The sequence below is a fragment of the Podarcis muralis genome, chromosome 2 (assembly GCF_964188315.1).
Source record: "Podarcis muralis chromosome 2, rPodMur119.hap1.1, whole genome shotgun sequence".
Taxonomy (NCBI): domain Eukaryota; kingdom Metazoa; phylum Chordata; class Lepidosauria; order Squamata; family Lacertidae; genus Podarcis; species Podarcis muralis.
In genome coordinates this window covers 123,940,328-123,961,722 of record NC_135656.1, presented here as the reverse complement: position 1 = coordinate 123,961,722, position 21,395 = coordinate 123,940,328, and the positions used below count along the sequence as shown (strand labels likewise).

Genomic DNA, 21,395 nt, shown 5'->3' with positions numbered 1-21,395 from the left:
GAGAGCCGCGATGCCTAGAGAGGCCTGGGAAGAGACCCCTCCCTCACCCACTTCCGTCTCTTACCTCCTCCTCCCCCCTCCCTGCTCGTCTTGGGAGGCTCCTCCGGATGGAGAGGTCGGTGCGCTCGAGGGAGATTCTGCGCGCAGGGCGAGGGGTGAGCCGTGCCAAGGGGGTTTCTGGGCGCAGGAGAGACTGGGGGCGGAGGGAGGAGGGCAGAGGATACTGGGGGGCTGAGGGAGGAATGGCAGCATCCCTGGGGGAGGAAAGCCCCGTCCAGCATTGGCAAAGGGGTGCAGAGGGAGAAAGAGACGCTGCCCATCGGAAGGGAGGTCTCCCACTTGGGCGCTGGCGGGGGAATCTCCGGAGACGCTGCCTTGGCTTTTCCTTCCTGCCCAGAAATCTGCCTTGGGGAGAGGGATCCCTGAAATTGGGAGGGGGTCCAATTCCCCACCCTCCCCTCCTTCCCGGAAGCTGGACTCTCCTTCCCCCACCCCCAGGCCAGCTGCTGCTGGGGGCTCCAGAAGCGGGACTCTGCTGCTGCTGCTGCTGCTGCTGCTGCGTTACACCAAGGCGGGCCTTTGGTCCAGGTGGAGAGGAGAGGAGAGGGCAGGAAGTTCCTGAGAGGGAGGAGGGAGGGCTGTCCAGAGGGGGTCTTTGCATCTGGAATCCTCTTCCACAAAGGGCCAGAAAAAACCCGTCTTCCTCTCCCAGGGTTTCAGTTCTACGCCTTAGTTCCACTGCATGTTTAATTGAGGTGATAATGTGGTCCACTACTCAAAAAAACATGGCTGGAGGTGCTATGGACATTCTTTCAGGATTTGTATATAATAGATATATGGACAGCCTTTCTATACCTTTCTATATGTCAAAGGGAGTTACAAGCTGAGACACAATCCATCAGCACCCAAAGACAGTAAATGCATGGACCTTAACTGTCTGGGGTGCTTAAAAAGACAAAGGGTCCATCATCAGGATAGGCAATGCCTGTGACTGGAGGCTTTACACACATTCATGTGCATATGCAGGCCAAGGATTGCCAGTATTACAGGCGAGGTGTGTGAGAGTGCAGAATTCCACAAACACTGTGTGTGAGAGAAAGGGAGTGGGTGGGATTATCGTTTATAGCAATGCTGTAGTTTTGTCCGTAACATTTCGTGAGCTGATGCTGCGGTTTATTAGCCTCCAATGAGCCACCAGGAACTTTATTGTTTTTGCTTCAAAAGATGAATGTTTCTGAAGACTTTGACAGTCACATATGACATAAACAGCACTTCTCTTTTACTTGTTCCACACAGGCGAGACTCTGACTCACAAGTCCAAGCACATTTTGCTAGAAAAAGAAAAATACAGAAACGTGAAGGGGAAATTGAGAGGTAAGCTCTTACAGTATGCAGTGAGACATTTCACTACGTAAAAATATATCAAAAGCCCTGCTGGATTGAGAGGATGACCCAATTTTGGCTTGTCTTCTGCAAATTTACCCATTTACCCATGTTTCTGTGGAGAGACATTGCCTCCAGTCCACCCTTCCCTGCCCATTGCTATGCAGGTTGTAGGCAGAAATATCTTTTTCTTTTACCTTTATGCAGAGATAACTACATCCCACTCCTCCTCTCTATTCCACCAGATTTCCAGTATTAACCACTATCTTTATTCTCATGTCTTTGGGATTTAAGGGATCAGGAAGATTGCTACTGAAATTCAGGGGCTCCTGTAGTCCAGGCACGTCCATCTCCCAACAGACTGTGATCTACTCCCAGTATAAAAAACTGGCAGTAATCTACCCATTGTCACTGGAGGAATGAGGAGTGGGGTGGGTGCGTGGGTGGAAGGAGGTGACTAACTGGATGCAGGAGGGGGGAGTTTCAGTTGGGGGGGGATTAAAGGGAGGCAAAACTTCTCTCTCTGAAGAGCCAGTCATCTCTCCACCCTCCCAAGCCAGCCCCCCTCCACCTTAAGCAGCTCTCCCCCCCCCCAAGCCAGCCCTTTCTCTCTCCTCCCCATCAAAGGGAGCTGCACAACTGACGCCTATCCCAGTAATCCCATGATCAACCAGGATCACTCACATGATCTATTGGTCAATCGCGCTCGACCGGATGAACATGTCTGTTGTAGTCCATTATTATGATTAATTGAATTTGTTAGTCACTTTATCTTACCCAAAGAGACTTGCAACCAAACATTTACGGGATTAGGACAAAAAAAGTCATTAGGAATTCTGAACCTGAAAAATAAAGGGCATGTTCATGGAGGGAGAGCAGCTCCCTTTCCTGTGAGGAACCTCTTTATTTAAATTGCCAGTTTTAGAGAAGCACTGTATCTTAGATCATGCTGCATTATTAACAATAATTGATTATTATTAAAAGTTGATGCAATGCTATTATCTGACATTATTTCATTTCCTAAACAATTGGCACATAGAAGAAGGAAGAGTGTATGAGATGTTAAAATAAGAGAAGGTACCAAAGGCACTTGATGTGTGTTATATTCTTTTGTTTCTTCTTTGGAGAGCCAGTGTGGTTAAGAGCGGTAGATTCGTAATCTGGTGAACTGGGTTCGATTCCCCGCTTCTCCACATGCAGCTGCTGGGTGACCTTGAGCTAGTCACACTTCTTTGAAGTCTCTCAGCCCCACTCACCTCACAGATTGTTTGTTGTGGGGGAGGAAGGGAAAGGAGAATGTTAGCCGCTTTGAGACTCCTTCGGGTAGTGATAAAGCAGGATATCAAATCCAAACTCTTCTTCTCTTCTACAGGATTTCCTTTCCCCCTACGCCAATGCAAGCAATAGAGAAGACAGACAGAGCAATCTCTACTTTCATTAGGAATCACAAAAAAATCATTTAAATTTGTGGAACATACAATGTGATTCAGTCAGTGAGCACACAGTTCACATCAAGGAACTGAAATAGTGGAGACACCATTTAAAGGTATGGATTGTGGAAAGGACGTCAGTAGGAGTGGAACTCCTACACAACATCAAGGAACTCACACAGGGGAGAAACCATTTAAATGTATGGAGTGTGGAAAGAGCTTCAGTGATAGCGGAAAGCTAAGAATCCATCAAAGGACTCACACAGAGGAGAAGCCATTTGAATGCATTGAGTGTGGAAAGAGCTTCACAAAAAGTGGAACGCTTAGAAGACACCAGAGAACTCACACAGGGGAGAAACCATTTAAATGTATGGAGTGTGAAAAATGCTTTGGTCGTATAGATTCACTGAAAATGCATCAATGTACTCATACAGGAGAGAAATCATATAAATGTTTTGAGTGTAGAATATGCTTCAAAAAAAGTGGATGCCTCTGTATACATGAGCAAACTCACAGGGGTGAGAAACCATTTAAATGTATGGAGTGCGGAAAGAGCTTCCTTTTGAGTAAGCACCTTAATGCACATCATCGCACTCACACTGGTGAGAAACCATTTAAATGTATGGAGTGTGGAAAGAGCTTCCTTATGAGTAAGCACCTTAATGCGCATCATCGCACTCACACTGGTGAGAAACCATACAGATGTATGGAGTGCGGAAAGAGCTTCAGTCAGAGTGAAACCCTTAGAATACACCAGCGAACTCACACAGGGGCAAGACCTTTTAAATGCATGGAGTGTGGAAAGAGCTTCAGTCAAAGCGGACACCTTAAAAACCATCAGCGAACTCACACAGGGCAGAAACCATTTAAATGCATAGAGTGTGGAAAGAGCTTCAGAGAGAGTGGAACGCTTAGAAGACATAAACTAACTCACACAGGGGAAAAACCATTTAAATGCACAGAGTGTGGAAAGACGTTCCGTGAAAGGGCAAAACTTTCCATACATCTACGAACTCACACAGGCGAAAAACCATTTAGATGCATGGAGTGTGGAACATGCTTCCGTCATAGAGAATCACTGAAAATGCATCAATGTACTCATACAGGAGAGAAACCATATAAATGTTTTGAGTGTGGAAAATGCTTCTGTCAGAGTTCAAACCTTAATGCACATCTACAAAGTCATACAGGGGAGAAACCTTTTAAATGCATGGATTGTGGGAAAAGCTTCACCAGTAGTACAACCCTTAGAAGACATCAGCAAACTCACATGGGAAAAACTATTTAAATGTATGTTTGGTTGCAGAATAAATCCAGGCATATCTGCAGGATATGGACCATTTAGACTGCATTTGTCCCAATTGGGTTTCAGGCCCTGCCATTGGACTGAGACCACCCTGGTGGTGCTGGTTGATTATCTCTGGCGAGCTAGGGATAGAGGTAAAAGCTGTTTCCTGGTTCTGCTGGATCTCTCAGTGGCTTTTAAAAAAATAAATAAAATTAATCACTTTTAATCACGTTTATAAATCAATATAACTCCCTCCCTCTCCCCCCTTCCAGAGACTTCCCTCAGCTCCCCTCTCTGATTTGTTTATACATATTATTCTCTGCATGTTATAAAATTGTACATATCATTGTACATTATCTATCATATGTTCTACTAATGAATTTGTGGATGTTTATTCAACACCTGCCAAGGAGTCCAAATCCTTTTGTTGTCTTTTTAAATAGTTTGTAAATAGTTCCCATTCTTCCTTGAAATTACAATTGTCCTTGTCACGCAGTTGATATGTCAGCTTGGCAAATTCCGCACATCTCGTCAGTTTTTCTTCCCATTGTTCTTTCGTTGGGATTTCCTCATTCTTCCATCTTTGTGCTAACAAGACTTTTGCCGCTGTCTAGATGTGAGGCTGCTCAGTCACCCAGCTGGTCGGGCAGAGCCCACGGGTCCCTGCGGAATAAAGGAAGGAGTCCAGCCACCAACTGGAGCAAATGGCTGTAGATCAAAATTTATTGCGCAATAGGTTCAAAGAGGAATTTTGAACTCTGAGGATGGGGTGACAAAGAATTTTAGAACTTTCCCACCATATCCCAGAATACAGTTCGTACAGCATCATTGCTACATCACTGACATGTCACCAAGGGGGGGGGTAGACAGAGGTTACACTAGTTCAACCTTGGCAAACATGTCCAGACAAGTCCTTGGTACAAGATTTGCATAAGCAGACATGGCAGGGCAAGACCCAGGTATAAGATGAGCACAGACAAACACCTCTGAAGTCCCACCGCCCAAAGTACAATAGAACTTCCTTTGCATGTCTGGCCCCTTGGCAAGTTTGGTGATGGGATTAGGCATTCCTTGGCCAACAATCAGCTAAGCAATTGTCACCTCTGGGAACTTCCTGGAGTCCCTTTGAAGGGGAAAATAGTTTTGGAATGATTGGTGCTGGTTGATTATGTCTGGCGGGCAAAAAGGTAAAAGCTGTTTCCTGGTTCTGCGGGATCTCTCCATGGTTTTTAATGCCATTGACCACGGTATTCGCTTACCTATCTGTGATAAAAATATATACCTTACCCAACTTGTTGAGAACAAAGCTTTACTGGTCAGGTTGGCAACAGCTGAACCACGAGTATTATTTCCAAACTCCTCCAGACATCATGGGCACAAAGTCCCCACACCTCTCACCTCTCCCTCTCAGCAGTCAAGAAAGAGCAAACTGAATTAACCAAACAAGCGCCACCTCATTTCCCCAATGCCACCTCTGCTTTGTGAAATACATTCCCAATGATATGACATTGTAAATACTGACACATCCTCATGGACGGTCTAGGAGGGTTGGGAGTTAGGGGCAGGGTTATGCAGTGGTTCCGCTCCTTCCTCCTGGGCCGTGTCCAGAAATTGGTGTTGGGGGGGATGAGCATTTGGACCCCTGGGCACTCACTTAGGGGGTTTCTCAGGGCTCCATCCTCTCCCCACGCTTTTTAACACTGCTTCCCTCTAGGAAGCAGGTCATGAGAAAATGCTTATATTTTCCCAGTCCTTGAATCACAGCATTTATAAAAAAGAGTTTGTAAGCATTTATGTAAACACTTCCAACAGTACCTTTTTGGCTGTGTTAAGAAAAGCTGAAATTTCTACAAAAATATTCCTCCACTGTGCAACAAAGGCAGGGGCTGCTCTCCCACTCCTAGCTCTTTGGGCCCCAGTGGTCCAAAACAAACCTGAAGTGTTCCCCCTAAATCAGATGTTTCCTGGGCACTTGGGCAAAAGGAGCCCCTGGGAGTGGGGAGGGGGAGCGTTGGAAAGGAGAGGAGGGGTGACAGTGGACATTCTGCCCACGTCTATAAATTGCAATAAGGGGAATTGGAAAAGTGGGTGGCAAGGGAGGACAAAAATAAGATGCTGCATGTGGGAAAGTGGTGGTGAGAGGGAGGAGGGGGAAGAAAAGTACAAAGGGACTTCTCCACCCGCTCCCCAAAAAGCACCTCTTCTAGGACCCATTAGCAGGGACCTGGATGCACGCAGTCCAGCTGCCAAGTAAGGAACCCACAACTGCAGGGCCTGCATTGCACCATCTCCTTTGAAGAATCACACACGTTTCTTTTTCTCCTTAAAAGGTGTAACAAGGACAACAAGAACAATTTATTTCAACCCAGCCTCTTATGAATACATAATGAAACATTAAACCTTAAATAGCATCCCTATGCCGGGCTGCCTTCAGATGTCTTCTAAAGGTTTAATAATAAAAATAACTTAATCATTTATTTTATCATGGTATTTTGGCTGAGACCCTACCTGCCTGCAAACTGCCTTGCCAGAGTGGTGCATGCTCTGGTTATCCTTGGACTACTGCAATGGGCTCTACGTGGGGCTACCTTTGAAGGTGACACGGAAACTGCAGCTAATCCGGAATGCGGCAACTACACTGGTGACTGGGAGCGGCCTCAGGGACCATATAACACCAGTCCTAAAAGAAGTTCATTGGCACCCATTGGCAAACCAGTTAGGGAAGTCTTTGCTTCTTTTTTTGCAGCTGTCCAGAGTGGCTGGGGAAACCCATTGAGGTGGGCAGCATACAAACAATAAAATCATTATCATTATCACAATCTGGCGGGCCAATTTGTGCTCAGCTGCCCTGCACCCCTTGGGCACCTTTGTGGGAATGGAATTGAGATGGCCACCAAGGCCATCCCTGTGAGAATGGCTTTCAACCCAGGCCCCCCAACAAGCGCCCCTCGGGACGCGTCCCCGTTTCCCCCTGGCAGGAATCCCTTGGGGAGCTGCTGGCTGCGCACGTGTGGCGAGGCGCGCCTCTTTTGGCTGGAGAGAAAGAGAGTCCATGGAAGGGGTTACGGAAGCGAGAGAGCCGCGATGCCTAGAGAGGCCTGGGAAGAGACCCCTCCCTCCCTCTCCACTTCCGTCTCCTCCTCCCCCCCCCCCCGCTCGTCTTGGGAGGCTCCTCCGGATGGAGAGGTCGGTGCGCTCGTGGGAGATTCTGCGCGCAGGGCGAGGGGTGAGCCGTGCCAAGGGGGTCTTTGGGCGCAGGAGAGACTAGGGAGGGAGGGGGCAGAGGAACATGGGGAGGAAGGAGGGAAGCATCCCTGGGGGAGGAAAGCCCCGTCCAGCATTGGCAAAGGGGTGCAGAGGGAGAGAGAGACGCTGCCCATCGGAAGGGAGGGCGCTGGCGGGGGAATCTCCGGAGGGGCTGCCTTGGCTTTTCCCTCCTGCCCAGAAACCTGCCTTGGGGAGAGGGGTCCCTGAAATTGGGAGGGGGTCCAATTCCCCACCCTCCCCTCCTTCCCGGAAGCTGGACTCTCCTTCCCCCACTCCCAGGCCAGCTGCTGCTGGGGGCTCCAGAAGCGGTACTGCTGCTGCTGCGTTACATCAAGCCAGGCCTTTGGTCCAGCTGGAGAGAAGAGGAGAGGGCAGGAAGTTCCTGAGAGGGAGGAGAGTGGGCTGTCCAGAGGGGGTCTTTGCATCTGGAATCCTCTTCCACGAAAGGACAGAAAAAAACCGTCTTCCTCTCCCGGGGTTTCAGTTCTACGCCTTAGTTCCACTGCCTGGTTAATTGAGGGGATAATGTGGTCCACTACTCAAAAAAACATGGCTGGAGGTGCTATGGAAATTCTTTCAGGATTTGTATATAATAGATATATGGACAGCCTTTCTATACCTTTCTATATGTCAAAGGGAGTTACAAGCTGAGACACAATCCATCAGCACCCAAAGACAGTAAATGCATGGACCTTAACTGTCTGGGGTGCTTAAAAAGACAAAGGGTCCATTATTAGGATAGACAATGCTTGTGACTGGAGGCTTTACACACATTCATGTGCATATGCAGGCCAAGGATTGCCAGTATTACAGGCGAGGTGTGTGAGAGTGCAGAATTCCACAAACACTGTGTGTGAGAGAAAGGGAGTGGGTGGGATTATCGTTTATAGCAATGCTGTAATTTTGTCCGTAACATTTCGTGAGCTGATGCTGCGGTTTATTAGCCTCCAATGAGCCACCAGGAACTTTATTGGTTTTGCTTCAAAAGATGAATGTTTCTGAAGACTTTGACAGTCACATATGACATAAACAGCACTTCTCTTTTACTTGTTCCACACAGGCGAGACTCTGACTCACAAGTCCAAGCACATTTTGCTAGAAAAAGAAAAATACCGAAACGTGAAGGGGAAATTGAGAGGTAAGCTCTTACAGTATGCAGTGAGACATTTCACTACGTAAAAATATATCAAAAGCCCTGCTGGATTGAGAGGATGACCCAATTTTGGCTTGTCTTCTGCAATTTCACCCATTTACCCATGTTTCTGTGGAGAGACATTGCCTCCAGTCCACCCTTCCCTGCCCATTGCTATGAAGGTTGTAGACAGAGATTTCTTTTTTTTTACCTTTACGCAGTGATAACTACGTCCCACTCCTCCTCTCTATTCCACCAGATTTCCAGTATTAACCACTATCTTTATTCTCATGTCTTTGGGATTTAAGGGATCGGGAAGATTGCTACTGAAATTCAGGGGTTCCTGTAGTCCAGGCACGTCCAACTCCCAACAGACTGCAATCTACTCGCAGTATAAAAAAACTGGCAGTGATCTACCCATTGTCACTGGAGGAATGAGGAGTGGGGTGCGTGGGTACTGGAGGAATGAGGAGTGGGGTGCGTGGGTGGAAGGAGGTGGCTAACTGGATGCAGGAGGGGGGAGTTTCAGTTGCGGGGGGATTAAAGGGAGGCAAAACTTCTCTCTCTGAAGAGCCAGTCATCTCTCCATCCTCCCAAGCCAGCCCCCCTCCACCTTAAGCAGCTCTCCCCCCCCAAGCCAGCCCTTTCTCTCTCCTCCCCATCAAAGGGAGCTGCACAACTGACGCCTATCCCAGTAATCCCATGATCAACCAGGATCACTCACATGATCTATTGGTTGATCGCGCTCGACCAGATGAACATGTCTGTTGTAGTCCATTATTATGATTAATTGAATTTGTTAGTCACTTTACCTTACCCAAAGAGACTTGCAACCAAACATTTACGGGATTAGGACAAAAAAGTCATTAGGAATTCTGAACCTGAGAAATAAAGGGCATGTTCATGGAGGGAGAGCAGCTCCCTTTCCTGTGAGGAACCTCTTTATTTAAATTGCCAGTTTTAGAGAAGCACTGTATCTTAGATCATGCTGCATTATTAACAATAATAGATTATTATTAAAAGTTGATGCAATGCTATTATCTGACATTATTTCATTTCCTAAACAATTGGCACATAGAAGAAGGAAGAGTGTATGAGATGTTAAAATAAGAGAAGGCACCAAAGGCACTTGATGTGTGTTATATTCTTTTGTTTCTTCTTTGGAGAGCCAGTGTGGTTAAGAGCGGTAGATTGAATTAATTAATTTTAGAATGAATGATTTTAGAGTGTTGTTTATGCTGTACTTTTGTACTGTTTTATTGTTGTTAGCCGCCCTGAGCCCGGCTAAGGCTGGGGAGGGCGGGATATAAATAAAATTTATTATTATTATTATTATTATTATTATTAGATTCGTAATCTGGTGAACTGGGTTCGATTCCCCGCTTCTCCACATGCAGCTGCTGGGTGACCTTGAGCTAGTCACACTTCTCTGAAGTCTCTCAGCCTCACTCACCTCACAGACTGTTTGTTGTGGGGGAGGAAGGGAAAGGAGAATGTTAGCCGCTTTGAGACTCCTTCGGGTAGTGATAAAGCAGGATATCAAATCCAAACTCTTCTTCTCTTCTACAGGATTTCATTTCCCCCTATGCCAATGCAAGCAATAGAGAAGACAGACAGAGCAATCTCTACTTTCATTAGGAATCACGAAAAAATCATTTAAATTTGTGGAACATACAATGTGATTCAGTCAGTGAACACACTTAGTTCACATCAAGGAACTGAAATAGTGGAGACACCATTTAAAGGTATGGATTGTGGAAAGGACGTCAGTAGGAGTGGAACTCCTACACAACATCAAGGAACTCACACAGGGGAGAAACCATTTAAATGTATGGAGTGTGGAAAGAGCTTCAGTGATAGCGGAAAGCTAAGAATCCATCAAAGGACTCACACAGAGGAGAAGCCATTTAAATGCATTGAGTGTGGAAAGAGCTTCACAGCAAGTGGAACGCTTAGAAGACACCAGAGAACTCACACAGGGGAGAAACCATTTAAATGTATGGAGTGTGGAAAATGCTTTGGTCGTACAGATTCGCTGAAAATGCATCAATGTACTCATACAGGAGAGAAATCATATAAATGTTTTGAGTGTAGAATATGCTTCAAAAAAAGTGGATGCCTCTGTATACATGAGCAAACTCACAGGGGTGAGAAACCATTTAAATGTATGGAGTGCGGAAAGAGCTTCCTTTTGAGTAATCACCTCAATGCACATCATCGCACTCACACTGGTGAGAAACCATTTAAATGTATGGAGTGTGGAAAGAGCTTCCTTTTGAGTAAGCACCTTAATGCACATCATCACACTCACACTGGTGAGAAACCATTTAAATGTATGGAGTGTGGAAAGAGCTTCCTTTGGAGTAAGAACCTTAATGCACATCATCGCACTCACACTGGTGAGAAACCATACAGATGTATGGAGTGCGGAAAGAGCTTCAGTCAGAGTGAAACCCTTAGAATACACCAGCGAACTCACACAGGGGCAAGACCTTTTAAATGCATGGAGTGTGGAAAGAGCTTCAGTCAAAGCGGACACCTTAAAAACCATCAGCGAACTCACACAGGGCAGAAACCATTTAAATGCATAGAGTGTGGAAAGAGCTTCAGAGAGAGTGGAACGCTTAGAAGACATAAACTAACTCACACAGGGGAAAAACCATTTAAATGCACAGAGTGTGGAAAGACGTTCCGTGAAAGGGCAAAACTTTCCATACATCTACGAACTCACACAGGGGAAAAACCATTTAGATGCATGGAGTGTGGAACATGCTTCCGTCATAGAGAATCGCTGAAAATGCATCAATGTACTCATACAGGAGAGAAACCATATAAATGTTTTGAGTGTGGAAAATGCTTCATTCAGAGTTCAAGTCTTAATGTACATCTACAAACTCATACAGGGGAGAAACCTTTTAAATGCATGGATTGTGGGAAAAGCTTCACCAGCAGTACAACGCTTAGAAGACATCAGCAAACTCACATGGGAAAAACTATTTAAATGTATGTTTGGTTGCAGAATAAATCCAGGCATATCTGCAGGATATGGACCATTTAGACTGCATTTGTCCCAGTTGGGTTTCAGGCCCTGCCATTGGACTGAGACCACCCTGGTGGCGCTGGTTGATTATCTCTGGCGAGCTAGGGATAGAGGTAAAAGCTGTTTCCTGGTTCTGCTGGATCTCTCAGTGGCTTTTAAAAAAATAAATAAAATTAATCACTTTTAATCACGTTTATAAATCAATATAACTCCCTCCATCTCCCCCCTTCCAGAGACTTCCCTCAGCTCCCCTCTCTGATTTGTTTATACATATTATTCTCTACATGTTATAAAATTGTACATATCATTGTACATTATCTATCATATGTTCTACTAATGAATTTGTGGGTGTTTATTCAACACCTGCCAAGGAGTCCAAATCCTTTTGTTGTCTTTTTAAATAGTTTGTAAATAGTTCCCATTCTTCCTTGAAATTACAATTGTCCTTGTCACGCAGTTGATATGTCAGCTTGGAAAAATTCCGCACATCTCATCAGTTTTTCTTCCCATTGTTCTTTCGTTGGGATTTCCTCATTCTTCCATCTTTGTGCTAACAAGACTTTTGCCGCTGTCTAGGTGTGAGGCTGCTCAGAAACCCCGCTCGTCGGGCAGAGCCCACGGGACCCTGCGGAATAAAGGAAGGAGTCCAGCCACCAACCGGAGCAAATGGCTGTAGATCAAAATTTATTGCGCAATAGGTTCAAAGAGGAATTTTGAACTCTGAGGATGGGGTGACAAAGACTCTTAGAACTTTCCCACCATATCCCAGACTACAGTTCGTACAGCATCATTGCTACAACACTGACATGTCACCAAAGGGGAGGGGTAGACAGAGGTTACACTAGTTCAACCTTGGCAAACATGTCCAGACAAGTCCTTGGTACAAGATTAGCATAAGCAGACATGTCAGGGCAAGATCCAGGTATAAGATGAGCAGAGGCAAACACCTCTGAAGTCCCACCGCCCAAAGTACAATAGAACTTCCTTTGCAGGCCTGGCCCCTTGGCAAGTTTGGTGATGGGATTAGGCTTTCCTTGGCCAGCAATCAGCTAAGCAATTGTCACCTCTGGGAACTTCCTGGAGTCCCTTTGAAGGGGAAAATAGATTTGGAATGATTATGTCTGGCGGGCAAAAAGGTAAAAGCTGTTTCCTGGTTCTGCGGGATCTCTCCGTGGTTTTTAATGCCGTTGACCACGGTATTCGGTTACCTATTTGTGATAAAAATATATACCTTACCCAACTTGTTGAGAATAAAGCTTTACTGGTCAGGTTGGCAACAGTTGAACCACGAGTATTATTTCCAAACTCCTCCAGACATCATGGGCACAAAGTCCCCACACCTCTCACCTCTCCCTCTCAGCAGTCAAGAAAGAGCAAACTGAATTAACCAAACAAGCCCCACCTCATTTCCCCAATGCTACCTCTGCTTTAGGGACGCGGGTGGCGCTGTGGGTAAAAGCCTCAGCGCCTAGGGGTTGCCGATCGAAAGGTCGGCGGTTCGAATCCCCGCGGCGGGGTGCGCTCCCGCTGCTCGGTCCCAGCGCCTGCCAACCTAGCAGTTCGAAAGCACCCCCAGGTGCAAGTAGATAAATAGGGACCGCTTACTGGCGGGAAGGTAAACAGCGTTTCTGTGTGCTGCGCTGGCTCGCCAGATGCAGCTTGTCACGCTGGCCACGTGACCCGGAAGTGTCTCCGGACAGCGCTGGCCTCTGGCCTCTTAAGTGAGATGGGCACACAACCCCAGAGTCTGTCAAGACTGGCCCGTACGGGCAGGGGTACCTTTACCTTTACCTTACCTCTGCTTTGTGAAATATATTCCCAATGATATGACATTGTAAATACTGACACATCCTCATGGACGGTCTAGGAGGGTTGGGAGTTAGGGGCAGGGTTATGCAGTGGTTCCACTCCTTCCTCCTGGGCCGTGTCCAGAAAGTGATGTTGGGGGGGGGAATGAGCATTTGGACCCCTGGGCACTCACTTAGGGGGTGTCTCAGGGCTCCATCCTCTCCCCACGCTTTTTAACATTGCTTCCCTCTAGGAAGCAGGTCATGGGAAAATGCTTATATTTTCCCAGTCCTTGAATCACAGCATTTATAAAAAGAGTTTGTAAGCATTTACGTAAACACTGCCAACAGTACCTTTTTGCCTGTGTTAAGAAAAGCTGAAATTTCTACAAAAATATTCCTTGGAAAGGAGAGGAGGGGTGACAGTGGACATTCTGCCCGCGTCTATAAATTGCAATAAGGGGAATTGGAAAAGTGGGTGGCAAGGGAGGACAAAAAGTAAGATGCTGCATGTGGGAAGGTGGTGGTGAGAGGGAGGAGGGGGAAGAAAAGGACAAATGGACTTCTCCACCTGCCCCCCAAAAAGCACCTCTTCTGGGACCCATTAGCAGGGACCTGGATGCACGCAGTCCAGTTGCCAAGTAAGGAACCCACAACTGCAGGGTCTGCATTGCAGCACCATCTCCTTTGAAGAATCACACACGTTTCTTTTTATCCTTAAAAGGTGTAACAAGGACAACAAGAACAATTTATTTCAACCCAGCCTCTTATGAATACATAATGAAACATTAAACCTTGAAAAACATCCCTATCCAGGGCTGCCTTCAGATGTCTTCTAAAGGTTTCATAATAAAAATAACTTAATCATTTATTTTATCATGGTATGTTGGCTGAGACCCTCCCTGCCTGCAAACTGCCTTGCCAGAGTGGTGCATGCTCTGGTTATCCTTGGACTACTGCAATGGGCTCCACGTGGGGCTACCTTTGAAGGTGACACGGAAACTGCAACTAATCCAGAATGCGGCAACTAGACTGGTGACTGGGAGCGGCCGCCAAGACCATATAACACCAGTCCTAAAAGAAGTTCATTGGCACCCATTGGCAAACCAGTTAGGGAAGTTTTTGCTTCTTTTTTTGCAGCTGTCCAGAGTGGCTGGGGAAACCCATTGAGGTGGGCAGCATACAAACAATAAAATCATTATCATTATGTTATGGTAAAAATCTGGGTGCGGGGTTACTCTGCCACCCAGCTCGTTGGACTAAGTCCGCGGGTCCCTGCAGAAGAAAATGAGCTCAGCCGGGCACAGGAGCAAACTGCAGAAGATCCGAGTTTATTGCGCAACAGCTTCAAGACGAGATTGAACCCCGAGCAAGGGTTGACCTGAGTTTTTGAAACTTCCCTCCATGCCCCAGAATACAGTGCAAAATACATCATATTTGCGTCATGAATACATTAAAGAGAGGTTGGGTTACACGGATTACATCATGAATAGTTTAGAGAGAGGTTGGGTTACACAAATTAACATATGGAGGAGGGAGGGGGGATTATGCAGAGTTGAAGATATGCGCGGAAAAGCGCTTCCTGATCTCCGGTGATAGGAAGACAATAGTCCAAGTATGTAAAGTCTGCGCCCGGAAGAAGGGTTGGGCAGAGTGATTTGACCGGATTAGGGTCCTCCTGCGTACGTGACTCCTCGCTCGAGGGATTATGGAGGCAGGGGAGGTGTCATGAAGTCCAGAAGAAACTGAGTCAAATGACACCAGAACCAAGGAAATCGGTGCTATGGTTGATTTTATACGAATTTCTGAAGTTTTAGTCCATTCCAGTCTAATCCCATATTGATAACTGAAGTCGGAAACAAAATGGATACATTGTTGCAAGATTTGACACTTTTAGGAGTTCACGAGTTTCGGTTCCATTGTTCTCCCAGCGGGGAGCCGTCAGTAGCTTGTCAGGAGGTTAAATGAGGCGTGCAGGAGCTCACTGAGCTAGCTCTGCGCGGCGAATGCATGGTTCTGATTGGATAAAGCGCGGCCATTACAGTGAATGGAGGACACAATTCGATACGGTCTACCCCCGTTAGAAATGGAGCAAGAGGGAGGCTTAAGGAAAAGATTGTGGGCTTATTTCGCCCTTATAGAGAGAGGGAAAGCCACTTTATTGATGAGGCCAGGGGTATAGTGTGGTGCTTGTGTAACGGTGTGGGGGCTGAGGGGTCAGGGCAAAGCTGGGCGCCGTCGAGGTCATCGCCTCGGACCCTTTGGTGACCGGCGGAGGGATGAGGGAAGGTACCCGCCCTCCTTCCGTACCACATTATCACAATCTGGCTGGCCAATCTGTGCTCAGCTGCCCTGCACCCCTTGGGCACCTTTGTGGGAATGGAATTGAGATGGCCACCAAGGCCATCCCTGTGAGAATGGCTTTCAACCCAGGCCCCCCAACAAGCGCCCCTCGGGACGCGGCCCCGTTTCCCCCCGGCAGGAATCCCTTGGGGAGCTGCTGGCTGCGCGCGTGTGGCGAGGCGCGCCTCTTTTGGCTGGACAGAAGGAGAGTTCATGGAAGGGGTTACGGAAGCGAGAGAGCCGAGATGCCTAGAGAGGCCTGGAAGAGACCCCTCCCTCCCCCACTTCCGTCTCTTACCTCCTCCTCCCCCCTCCCTGCTCGTCCTGGGAGGCTCCTCCGGATGGAGAGGTCGGTGCGCTCGAGAGGGATTCTGCGCGCAGGGCGAGGGGTGAGCCGTGCCAAGGGGGTCTCTGGGCGCAGGGGAGACTGTGGGACGGAGGGAGGAGGGCAGAGGAAACTGGGGGGCTGAGGGAGAAAGGGAGGCATCCCTGGGGGAGGAAAGCCCCGTCCAGCATTGGCAAAGGGGTGCAGAGACAGAAAGAGACGCTGCCCATCGGAAGGGAGGTCTCCCACTTGGGCGCTGGCGGGGGAATCTCCGGAGGGGCTTTTCCCTCCTGCCCAGAAATCTGCCTTGGGGAGAGGGATCCCTGAAATTGGGAGGGGGTCCAATTCCCCACCCTCCCCTCCTTCCTGGAAGCTGGACTCTCCTCCCCCCACCCCCAGGCCAGCTGCTGCTGGGGGCTCCAGAAGCGGGACTCTGCTGCTGCGTTACATCAAGCCAGGCCTTTGGTCCAGGTGGAGAGGAGAGGAGAGGGCAGGAAGTTCCTGAGAGGGAGGAGGGAGGGCTGTCCAGAGGGGGTCTTTGCATCTGGAATCCTCTTCCACGAAGGGCCAGAAAAAACCCATCTGCCTCTCCCAGGGTTTCATTTCTAAGCCTTAGTTCCACTGCCTGGTTAATTGAGGGGATAATGTGGTCCACTACTCAAAAAACCATGGCTGGAGGTGCTATGGAAATTCTTTCAGGATTTGTGTATAATTTACATATGGACATCCTTTCTGTAACTTTTTTTGGTTTAGGAGATGCCAGAGGGATTTACAAGCTGAGACACAATCCATCAGCACCCAAAGACAGTGAATGCGTGGACCTTCCCAGTCTGGGGTGCTTAAAAGGACAAAGGGTCCATTATTAGGATAGACAATGCTTGTGACTGGAGGCTTTACACACATTCATGTGCATATGCAGGCCAAGGATTGCCAGTATTACAGGCGAGGTGTGTGAGAGTGCAGAATTCCACAAACACTGTGTGTGAGAGAAAGGGAGGGGGTGGGATTATCATTTATAGCAATGCTGTAATTTTGTCCGTAACATTTTGTGAGCTGATGCTGCGGTTTATTAGCCTCCAATGAGCTACCAGGAACTTTATTGGTTTTGCTTCAGAAGATGAATGATTCTGAAGACTTTGACAGTCACATATGACATAAACAGCACTTCTCTTTTACTTGTTCCACACAGGAGAGACTCTGACTCACAAGTCTAAGCACATTTTGCTAGAAAAAGAAAAATACAGAAACGTGAAGGGGAAATTGAGAGGTAAGCTCTTACAGTATGCAGTGAGACATTTCACTACGTAAAAATATATCAAAAGCCCTGCTGGATTGAGAGGATGACGCAATTTTGGCTTGTCTTCTGCAATTTCACCCATTTACCCATGTTTCTGTGGAGAAACGTTGCCTCCAGTCCACCCTTCCCTGCCCATTGCTATGAAGGTTGCAGGCAGAGTATCTCTTTTTTAACCTTTACGCAGAGATAACTACGTCCCACTCCTCCTCTCCATTCCACCAGATTTCCAGTATTAACCACTATCTTTATTCTCATGTCTTTGGGATTTAAGGGATCAGGAAGATTGCTACTCAAATTCAGGGGTTCCTGTAGTCCAGGCACGTCCAACTCCCAACAGACTGCGATCTACTCCCAGTATAAAAAAACTGGCAGTGATCTACCCATTGTCACTGGAGGAATGAGGAGTGGGGTGCGTGGGTGGAAGGAGGTGGCTAACTGGATGCAGGAGGGGGGAGTTTCAGTTGGGGGGGGATTAAAGGGAGGCAAAACTTCTCTCTCTGAAGAGCCAGTCATCTCTCCATCCTCCCAAGCCAGCCCCCCTCCACCTTAAGCAGCTCTCCCCCCCCCAAGCCAGCCCTTTCTCTCTCCTCCCCATCAAAGGGAGCTGCACAACTGACACCTATCCCAGTAATCCCATGATCAACCAGGATCACTCACATGATCTATTGTTCGATCCCGCTCGACCAGATGAACATGTCTGTTGTAGTCCATTATTATGATTAATTGAATTTGTTAGTCACTTTATCTTACCCAAAGAGACTTGCAACCAAACATTTAAGGGATTAGGACAAAAAAGTCATTAGGAATTCTGAACCTGAGAAATAAAGGGCATGTGCATGGAGGGAGAGCAGCTCCCTTTCCTGTGAGGAACCTCTTTATTTAAATTGCCAGTTTTAGAGAAGCACTGTATCTTAGATCATGCTGCATTATTAACAATAATTGAGTATTATTAAAAGTTGATGCAATGCTATTATCTGACATTATTTCATTTCCTAAACAATTGGCACATAGAAGAAGGAAGAGTGTATGAGATGTTAAAATAAGAGAAGGCACCAAAGGCACTTGATGTGTGTTATATTCTTTTGTTTCTTCTTTGGAGAGCCAGTGTGGTTAAGAGCGGTAGATTGAATTAATTAATTTTAGAATGAATGATTTTAGAGTGTTGTTTATGCTGTACTTTTGTACTGTTTTATTGTTGTTAGCCGCCCTGAGCCCGGCTAAGGCTGGGGAGGGCGGGATATAAATAAAATTTATTATTATTATTATTATTATTAGATTCGTAATCTGGTGAACTGGGTTCGATTCCCCGCTTCTCCACATGCAGCTGCTGGGTGACCTTGAGCTAGTCACACTTCTCTGAAGTCTCTCAGCCTCACTCACCTCACTGACTGTTTGTTGTGGGGGAGGAAGGGAAAGGAGAATGTTAGCCGCTTTGAGACTCCTTCGGGTAGTGATAAAGCAGGATATCAAATCCAAACTCTTCTTCTCTTCTACAGGATTTCATTTCCCCCTATGCCAATGCAAGCAATAGAGAAGACAGACAGAGCAATCTCTACTTTCATTAGGAATCACGAAAAAATCATTTAAATTTGTGGAACATACAATGTGAATCAGTCAGTGAACACACTTAGTTCACATCAAGGAACTGAAATAGTGGAGACACCATTTAAAGGTATGGATTGTGGAAAGGACGTCAGTAGGAGTGGAACTCCTACACAACATCAAGGAACTCACACAGGGGAGAAACCATTTAAATGTATGGAGTGTGGAAAGAGCTTCAGTGATAGCGGAAAGCTAAGAATCCATCAAAGGACTCACACAGAGGAGAAGCCATTTAAATGCATTGAGTGTGGAAAGAGCTTCACAGCAAGTGGAACGCTTAGAAGACACCAGAGAACTCACACAGGGGAGAAACCATTTAAATGTATGGAGTGTGGAAAATGCTTTGGTCGTACAGATTCGCTGAAAATGCATCAATGTACTCATACAGGAGAGAAATCATATAAATGTTTTGAGTGTAGAATATGCTTCAAAAAAAGTGGATGCCTCTGTATACATGAGCAAACTCACAGGGGTGAGAAACCATTTAAATGTATGGAGTGCGGAAAGAGCTTCCTTTTGAGTAATCACCTTAATGCACATCATCGCACTCACACTGGTGAGAAACCATTTAAATGTATGGAGTGTGGAAAGAGCTTCCTTTTGAGTAAGCACCTTAATGCACATCATCACACTCACACTGGTGAGAAACCATTTAAATGTATGGAGTGTGGAAAGAGCTTCCTTTGGAGTAAGAACCTTAATGCACATCATCGCACTCACACTGGTGAGAAACCATACAGATGTATGGAGTGTGGAAAGGGCTTCAGTGAGAGAGGAGGACTCAAAAGACATCAGAGAACTCACACAGGGGCAAGACCTTTTAAATGCATGGAGTGTGGAAAGAGCTTCAGTCAAAGCGGACAGCTTAAAAACCATCAGCGAACTCACACAGGGCAGAAACCATTTAAATGCATAGAGTGTGGAAAGAGCTTCAGAGAGAGTGGAAACCTTAGAAGACATAAACTAACTCACACAGGGGAAAAACCATTTAAATGCACAGAGTGTGGAAAGACGTTCCGTGAAAGGGCAAAACTTTCCATACATCTACGAACTCACACAGGGGAAAAACCATTTCAATGTGTGGAGTGTGGAACATGCTTCCGTCATACACATTCGCTAAGAATGCATCAATATACTCATACAGGAGATAAACCATATAAATGTTTTGAATGTGGAAAATGCTTCTGTCAGAGTTCAAACCTTAATGCACATCTACAAAGTCACACAGGGGAGAAACCTTTTAAATGCATGGATTGTGGGAAAAGCTTCAGCAGTAGTACAACGCTTAGAAGACATCAGGAGACTCACATGGAAAAAACCATTTAAATGTATGTTTGGTTGCAGAATAAATACAGGCATATCTGGAGGATGTGGACCATTTAGACTGAAATTTTCCCAATTGGGTTTCAGGCCCTGCCATTGGACTGAGACCACCCTGGTGCCGCTGGTTGATTATCTCTGGCGAGCTAGGGATAGAGGTAAAAGCTGTTTCCTGGTTGTGCTGGATCTCTCAGTGGCTTTTAATTCCATTGACCACAGTATCTGGTTAGCTATTTGTGAGATAAAAATCTGCATTACCCAATTGGTTGAAAATAAATCTTTACTTCTCAGGCTGGCAACAGTCAAACCATGAGTATTATTTACAAACTCCTCCAGTCATTGTGTGCATGAACTCTCCAGGAGAAAAACATTTAAATCATAGAATCTTCAAATTATTGAGTTGGATGGGCCCCCACAGGTTAGCTAGTCCAACCCACTGCCATGCAGGAATCTCAACTAAAGCATCCATTCTGTTCTTACTGCTAGAAAATTCTTTCTGATGTTTAGTCAGAATCTCCTTTCTTGTAAATTCAACCCCTGGGTGCACATCCTACTGTCCGGAGCATAGTTTTTCCCTCGAGTTCACTTCTTCCTTGAGATGAACAAATTTAATTTCATTCCGTGTATGTGATATTCTGGTGTTTCAATGTAAAGTTGTACATTAATTTAGAAAATTAATTGTTTCTTTGTATCTTGCCTTTCCTCCAAGGAAGTAGAGGTGACCTGGACGCTTCTCCATCTCCCTTTTGATCCGCACGTCAACCCCCCTGTGAGGTAGGCTAGGCTGAAACACAGCAGGTGGCCCAAGGTTTCCCAGGGATTTGATTTGAACCCTGGTCTCCCAGGTCCCACACAGGAGCCACTGCAGTACCTTGACTTGGGATTAATATGCTTTGTTGGGCCACAAAAGTCCAACCTCTCCCCCCCCCCCCGAAAGCACAGAATAGCAGGCCCAATGCACAGGAAGCTGCCTTCTAGGGAGTCAGGTAATTGGTCGATCTAGGCCAGGAATGTCTCCACCGACTGGCAGCAGCAACCTGGGATTTCAGACTTTGGGTCTCTCCCAGATGCCGGGGTGTGTGTGAACCTGGGACCTTTTTTTTGGATGCAAGGCAGATAGAATAACAGAATTATATTTAGTTAGCTTATTTATTTCATAAATTCAAACACTGCTTGATTGC

The 21,395-nt window shown here is 46.5% G+C and overlaps 1 protein-coding gene, 1 long non-coding RNA gene and 1 pseudogene across 2 annotated transcripts; all 3 read left to right on the top strand.

Moving 5' to 3' along the window:
- Window positions 1–53: 53 nt before the first annotated feature.
- On the top strand, window positions 54–20,513 carry LOC114589977 (uncharacterized). Its single transcript, XM_077923453.1, has 4 exons — window positions 54–155; window positions 1,297–1,374; window positions 10,070–11,469; window positions 19,517–20,513. Exons 3-4 carry the CDS (start codon window positions 10,248–10,250, stop codon window positions 20,218–20,220), a joined length of 1,926 nt encoding a protein of 641 aa, XP_077779579.1. The 5' UTR covers window positions 54–155; window positions 1,297–1,374; window positions 10,070–10,247; the 3' UTR covers window positions 20,221–20,513.
- Window positions 3,392–4,500, top strand: LOC144326843 (uncharacterized; annotated as a pseudogene).
- Window positions 15,797–18,691, top strand: LOC114592638 (uncharacterized). Its single transcript, XR_013391654.1, has 3 exons — window positions 15,797–16,059; window positions 17,185–17,262; window positions 18,568–18,691. It is a non-coding gene; the product is annotated as an uncharacterized LOC114592638 (long non-coding RNA).
- Window positions 20,514–21,395: the final 882 nt, after the last annotated feature.

What these genes read in the sequence shown, in the direction of transcription:
- LOC114589977 (XM_077923453.1), top strand. Translation starts at nt 10,248, where the DNA reads ATGGATTGTGGAAAGGACGTCAGTAGGAGTGGAACTCCTACACAACAT. An exon ending in CAGTACAACGCTTAGAAGAC is followed by an intron (nt 11,470 to 19,516) that starts ATCAGCAAACTC and finishes ACCTTAATGCAC; the next exon opens with ATCATCACACTCACACTGGT.